Source organism: Arachis ipaensis, chromosome B02 (genome assembly GCF_000816755.2).
Source record: "Arachis ipaensis cultivar K30076 chromosome B02, Araip1.1, whole genome shotgun sequence".
NCBI lineage: Eukaryota > Viridiplantae > Streptophyta > Magnoliopsida > Fabales > Fabaceae > Arachis > Arachis ipaensis.
The window spans coordinates 107,370,731-107,377,727 of record NC_029786.2 but is presented as its reverse complement, the minus strand read 5'-3'; the positions used below and the strand labels follow the sequence as shown (position 1 = coordinate 107,377,727).

The following is a 6,997-nucleotide window of genomic DNA, read 5'->3' as shown; positions in this document are numbered from 1 at the left end:
TTTGTAGTGGTTACATACCATTTTTGTATTACTATATCCCCTTTGTTGGTTTTTCAACCTCAAAACTATGTAATTTCCACCAAAAAGTGGTTGATAGGAATGAGTCTAATTCTAATTTTTTTATTCACAAAATTATGCCAAAACTTCAATCAATATTAATGGAATACTCTTCTTTTCTACTACCCTCCAAAATTTTATTTTGACTACAAAATTATCATCCTTCCATATCAATTTCATTCATCAAAATCAATATATATATAACACCTTGTGAATGAGTCACTCAATTCCCTTGATCATATTTCTTTTTTCTCTATTACCTCCATATAAGATATAACACCACCTTCCTCTTCAAAAAAATTTAAATAAAAATACAAAAAACAAACACCCAAAATAAAAAAAAATGTCCTCCAATTCCATCTTCCTCCTAAAACCTTCATTCCAATTCTCAATCCAACACCATCACCACCACCACCACCACCACCTCCTCCTTCTAAAACCCAAAACACCATTTTCAAAACCCATATTTTCTCCATATTACCCAAAATACCCTCCACCACTTTCCTCTACTAGAATCCACAGCTCCACCACCCCCATAACCAAAAACTCTTCAAACACCAAAAAGAACGAAACTTTACGATTCCTGCAACCTTTTATCATCTCAAACCGCAAACCCATTATCTTGGGTTGGCTCTGCAGTGCCATCTCAGTTTTCTCCCTCTCCCAGCTCGTCTCTAGACTCGGAAAATTCAGCAACGCCGCCATTGATGGACCTCAATTGAGGAGTCAAGGTCTCATCTTGTTGTGTCTTGTGGCTGCCCGTTTGGTCTCCGGGTACGGGCAGCATGCCCTTCTTTGGGACGCTGCCCTTAAGACAGTGTACGAGGTTCGTGTCCATGTCTTTGACCGTGTCCTTGAGAGGGAGCTTGGTTACTTCGAAGGAAGAGAAGGTGGTGCTTCAGCTGGGGACATTGCTTATAGGATCACTGCTGAAGCTTCTGATGTTGCTGACACTGTTTATTCTGTTCTTAATGTGAGTAAGAACATAATTTCTTATAGTAAATCACTGAATCATAGTTAACACTCTTTTGAGATTTTTTTTTGTATGTTCTTAGAGTAAGGATTGTTCTTGTTCTAGTATATCAGTTCAAACCATGTTAGGATTTTAGTGGATAATTAAGAAGATAGAAGTAGCTTACTTACATACAAGGGGGAAATTTGTTGTGATGAGAGAGAAAGGAGAGATTATTTCCTCTTCCGTGGAGGAAAAGTAATGTTGTATCTACCTTTTATTCATGTGGGTTCTTACAATTTTTTAGAGCACTTAAATGGTATAAGATTCATGTGCTGGAATAATTTGACTTCCTAGGTTGAGGACATAGGAACTTTCTGAGATTAAGTCATTGTTTTTTTACTCTGATATATTAGTTGTATTCTACATGAGCTTTTTGGGGTTTAAGTATAACTCAGTCTTTTTAATGGGGTCTGGTTTATAGAACAAGTTTATTTATTTATTTGTTACATTCTAGGTGGTGTGTAGAATGAATGTTCTGTGTCAGTGTGGAACATGATATTCGGGCATATACTTATGCATATCATCTTCCTCGAAAAATTCTTAGTTAGGCATGGTTTACCAGGCTATCCGTATGCCTTGTTAGCTAACATGCATAGACATATTTGTAAGGACTGTCAAGTAGAGCCAATGTTTCAATTTCTGCACAATTTCACTTTTATTCTTTTGCATAAAGTCTAGTGAGTGGATATGAGGTGTGCAGATGTGCAAGAAGCATTGTTCTATCATGCAGTATTCTCATTTAGATGCTATTTGCGTGTGCAAGTGTTTGTCTTTTTTACAATGTGTATCAATTTTGAATTCATTTGCATAATGACTCTTTATATGTTGTTCTCTGATTATAATCCAATCTATGACAGACCATAGTACCTAGCACTCTCCAGTTATCGGCGATGATGGCTCAGATGATAGTTATAAGTCCAGTCCTTTCTTTGATTTCATTCACGGTGAGCGAACGGCTATAGCACTAAGTTGTCTTCCTTGACTTTCATTAATGCTAGATCATGAGCATATATTTAAATGTTATCATGCTTGGAAATTGCAGGTCATTCCTTGCATGTCACTTTTTGTTGCTTATCTTGGTCAAGAACTTCGAAAGATATCTAGAGAGGCACATCTTAGCATTGCTGCTCTCTCAGCATATCTAAACGAGGTAAACTTCAACACTCTGCTCTGCTTCTTGTTCTCTGTACCTTCAAGAAAAAGTTTGAAGGCACGCCTAATTTTCACAAACTTCTATTCTATTGGAACTCTTGCAAGATCATGTTCATTGTTTATTAGTTTATATCACAGTTTTATTCATGCTATTTTTATTCTAGATGCTTCCTGCGATTTTCTTTGTGAAAGCAAACAACGCGGAGTTGTGTGAGAGTGCCAGGTTTAAGAGGCTGGCTCAGATCGACTATCATGCAAAATTGAACAAAAGGAGGATGAAAGCAGCGATTCCTCAGGTCATACAAGCTATTTACTATGGAACTCTCTCCATACTATGCGCTGGTTCGCTGTTGATTTCAAGAGGTTCATTTGATGGCCACAGCTTCATTTCCTTTGTGACATCATTACTTTTCTCGATTGAACCAATCCAGGTATTGTTATCTGTTGGGGTATATCGTCAATTAGCTCGTGATAATTTTCTTGTTTGTTTGTCTATTTTCCTTGTCCACTGTAGTTTTAGAACTTCCTTCCTAGTATTACAGAAGCCTTTTTGGATGATATTTGGTACCGGAGTGATTCTAGCTGTGCTCTGTTGATGAAGTTATTAATTCCATTTCGACCTTTTTTGTGGTCATTTTTATGAGATGGATGTTTGTATTTGCTAATTATTATTTGCACTGTTAACATGGTTCAGCTTTTGAGGAGCTGTATTTGCTTATCAATCTGAAAATAAAGAATCACGCAGGATGTGGGAAAAGCTTACAATGAATGGAGGCAGGGAGAACCGGCCGTTGAACGCTTGCATGATATGACCAAGTTTAAAGATAAGGTGAATGTATGATACTTGATCGGCAAAAACTTGTTTAATCTTGTTCAAGGGAACACTTTGTGTTTGAAATTGATAAAATTCCAATAAGAACGAAAGGAAAAATGAGAATGATTTTTGAGGAACATAATTCATTACTCTGTTATTAAAATTTTCGTCCAATGTAATATGTCGCACTTCAATAATGGATCAATTTATCCTCAATAACAGGTGGTTGAGAAACCAGATGCTGTTGAATTAGGCCATATTATGGGAGAGCTGAAATTTCGTGATGTCTCCTTTAAATATAATGATGACATGCCACATGTTTTGAATGGGTTGAATCTTAACATTAGAGCCGGAGAGATAGTCGCTCTTGTCGGTCCTTCCGGTGGCGGGAAAACAACACTTGTAAAACTATTGCTTCGGCTTTATAACCCTGTGTCCGGTGAGTCATTATTGAAGGGAAAATATAAATCTCTATTATTTACTTTTAAGATCAATATATTGAATCAGATGTTTCTCATATGATTAACTTTTACTTGTATTCTTATGCATGTAGGCTCTATTCTAATTGATAACCATAACATTGAAAACATTCGGTTGCGAAGTTTGAGAAAACATGTTGGTCTTGTTTCTCAAGATATAGTAAGTAACTCGTGCCTTTCTTTTTCTTCTCTGTTATGTAAGCAGATTCGTACCTGCATTCATTTCGCTGAAGCACGCTTGTACTGTGCTCGAATTCCTTGTGCTCAGTAATGCTGATGTATATATATACTTTAGACACTTTTTTCAGGTACAATTGCTGAAAACATTGGTTATAGGGACCTAACAACAAAAATTGACATGGAGAGGGTAAAGCATGTAGCTCAAACTGCTCATGCAGATGAGTTTATAAGAAAACTTCCTGAAGGATACGAAACCAATATTGGACCGAGGGGCTCTACCTTAAGTGGCGGCCAGCGGCAAAGGTAACTTTTAAAGTTCAAACTTATTTCTGTTTTATGTATGGTTAATGCAAAGAACAAATTTCATGGTTGGTATATTTATGAAACCTCGGCTCTGATATATGACCTTTTTCGTTGATCTATCACTTCATTCCTTTCTCAAAATTACAGGCTGGCTATTGCAAGGGCGCTCTATCAAGATCCCTCTATTTTGATTCTGGATGAAGCAACTTCAGCTTTAGATAGTAAATCCGAATTATTGGTTAGAAAAGCCGTCGAGCACTTGATGGAAAATCGCACGGTAAGGCACCAGCTACCAGAATTGCTTGATCTGCCAAATTATTATTGTGCATTTCATTCATCTTATTTGTTTACACTTCCGAGTTTAATTCTTAGAAATACAAACATTTTGAGCCTATGCAAGATTACTATATCAATTTGGTCCTCGAATTATCTTTGAGTACTACCCAAAGAAATTTTAGTTGGAAACTTTAATCCTTAATAAATTTTAATCACCAACTCAGTCTCTAACCTTCTATTTTGTTAGATAAATCAACCCTCGCGTCAAATTTTGGTAAAAAATTAGACAAATTAAATTAGTTCCTATCCGTATTTAATAAAAATATAACAGTCTCTAATTTTTTTAAAAGTTTTTGGATTAGTTTCTCTATATAAAAAAACGATCTGATGTGGGAATTGATTTATCTAACGAAATAGAAGTTTGAGGATTGATTTGATGATTAAAGTTTGAAGTCTAAAGCGCCCGACTAAAAACAACCATTCTGAGTTAGTTTTCCACTGCTATTTTTCATCTTGATTATGAACTTAACTACTTTAATAGTTTGCTTGGATTTAATGGTCTTTTCTTTCTTGGCACAATATTGTTAAATTGTAGAATCATCAATCATTCCTTTTGTGTTATAGGTGCTTGTGATAGCTCATCGGTTGGAAACAGTTATGATGGCTAAAAGAGTATTCCTCATGGATAATGGGAAGCTACAAGAAGTTCCAAGATCAACTATGTTCAATGGTCACAAGGATTCATTGTTATCATCTGGCCTTGTTATTTGAATATTCTTTTGCTAGGTTTTAGTGTCACAATAATGGACCCTGCTTGAATACTTCTTGTAAGGGTGATGTATAGACACATAGTCTACTTTTCGAGAAAAGGACAAATAGGTCCCTGATCTTTTGTCCTGTGGACATTTTTGTTCCTGATCATTGAAAAATACTTTTAAGTCCCTAACATTCACAAAACTTGGACGGATCAGTCCCTAACGGAGGCATTTGGACGGATCAGTCCCTGACAGAAGCATTTGGACAGAGGGACTGATCCGTCCAAGTTTTGTGAAGGTTATGGACTTAAAAGTATTTTTCAATGGTCAGAGACGAAAATGTCCGCGGGACAAAAGGTCAGGGACTTATTTGTCCTTTTTTCTTACTTTTTTTTTTTAACTTTTGGGGGAGGTTGGGGGAAAATCTTGTACATCCTTCTGTAATCACAAATTACTTTGATTTAAAGGATATAGAGAAATATATTATTTATACAATCATTAAACTTTGTCTATATTAGATACTTTTTTTTTGGTTTCACACGGTATTTCTGAATCTGACAAGCGCGCAAATCAGAGTTTCATTTAAGGGTTTGTCGCTACTAAGGATTTGAACTCAATTAACACAAGTTGGTTTTTGTAACTTGTATTTCAATGATCATGGTACATCATAAAATGTGTATACATGATATATGATATTATAATCTCTACATAATGAAAAATAGTATTTGGGGGGTTTCAAGATTTATTTGATAACCCAAAAAATGTGTACTAATTCTTATAATAAAATAATAAAGTGAGGAAATAACAAAATGAAACTAATTTGATAGTACACAAATCTTGTATCAACAATTGGTGTGGTCATTTCTCTTTTAACTTTTTGGTTATGACAATTGCAGCTCCTGCCACAGCCACAACTATGCCTGAGATTATAATTGCTGATTTAAGTGTATGCAATGCTTCCTTCTTTTTCCTTTCCTTTCTCTTCTCCTCTGCCTCAGCTTGTTCCTTCAAACAATTATACCAAAACATATATATAGAGAAACACCATTCAATACATGATGAAAAAAATAAAATAAAAGGCGTAATAAAAGGCGATTGGTTTGCGTTTTTATTTTTTTATTTTTTTTATTTTCATAATTTTTTAAAAAAAATCATATTTTTTATTTTCACCTTTTATTTTTTTTTTAATTCTGAAAATAAAAAATATCGAAAATGAAAACAAAAAATAAAAAACATATACTAAATGCATCCTAAATTTCTTTCGCTAAGATCAATCAATAGTTTAATACTTTTATGTCATGTAATGAATCATGTCTGTTGGCAAACTTTTTAGAAAGCCTTTGATTTGAGAATTTAATTTTGATTCACTATCAATGTAAAATAATTTTACACATATATTCAATTACGGTAATATCATATTATTAAAAATAACTATTTTTCACATTGACTGCACTGTACATCATAATTAAACTCTTGATTTGTAGGTGATCTATCTGAATTAATGGTGATATTAAGATTAATTACACGAACTCAGAGTATTACTTTGTTGAGTAATATCTCTAATAACACAATTTTTTCTTCTGAAATTATCATCTAATCTAATTAGATAGTACATATCAAAGATCCTCTTAGATAATAGTAAATGACATGTTCATTATTATTATGTTATAAATGAAAAAATAATAAATAAATAAATAAATAACTAAATAAATACTAATTTTTTTTTCTTTTCTTCCATTTTCTTTTATTGCATTTGCTTACTTTCATTCATTACATTTTAATTTTGATTTCATAGCTTGTTGTAATTTTCTTTTTTTAGGTTTTTTATTTTAATAATGGTGTTGAATTTTCCTATTTAATCGTTGAGAATTTTTTGCGTTATCTTGGTGCCTCTTGACTTGTTTGATATTGTTGGGTGATGAAACTTTTAAATCAATGCTTAATCTTGTATGACTCTTGTGTCTGT

The 6,997-nt window shown here is 33.8% G+C and overlaps 1 protein-coding gene across 1 annotated transcript; it reads left to right on the top strand.

The window, feature by feature from the left end:
- On the top strand, positions 270-5,543 carry LOC107626384 (ABC transporter B family member 29, chloroplastic). Its single transcript, XM_016329257.2, has 11 exons — positions 270-1,030; positions 1,930-2,016; positions 2,115-2,222; positions 2,389-2,655; positions 2,970-3,053; positions 3,261-3,477; positions 3,592-3,677; positions 3,813-4,000; positions 4,148-4,277; positions 4,901-5,138; positions 5,425-5,543. Exons 1-10 carry the CDS (start codon positions 401-403, stop codon positions 5,045-5,047), a joined length of 1,944 nt encoding a protein of 647 aa, XP_016184743.1. The 5' UTR covers positions 270-400; the 3' UTR covers positions 5,048-5,138; positions 5,425-5,543.

Bases quoted from the DNA above. Each gene is read 5' to 3' on its own strand.
- LOC107626384 (XM_016329257.2), top strand. From the start codon at position 401: ATGTCCTCCAATTCCATCTTCCTCCTAAAACCTTCATTCCAATTCTCA. The intron at 2,017-2,114 runs GTGAGCGAACGG...TGGAAATTGCAG, and splicing joins TTTCTTTGATTTCATTCACG to GTCATTCCTTGCATGTCACT. The intron at 3,054-3,260 runs GTGAATGTATGA...CCTCAATAACAG, and splicing joins TGACCAAGTTTAAAGATAAG to GTGGTTGAGAAACCAGATGC.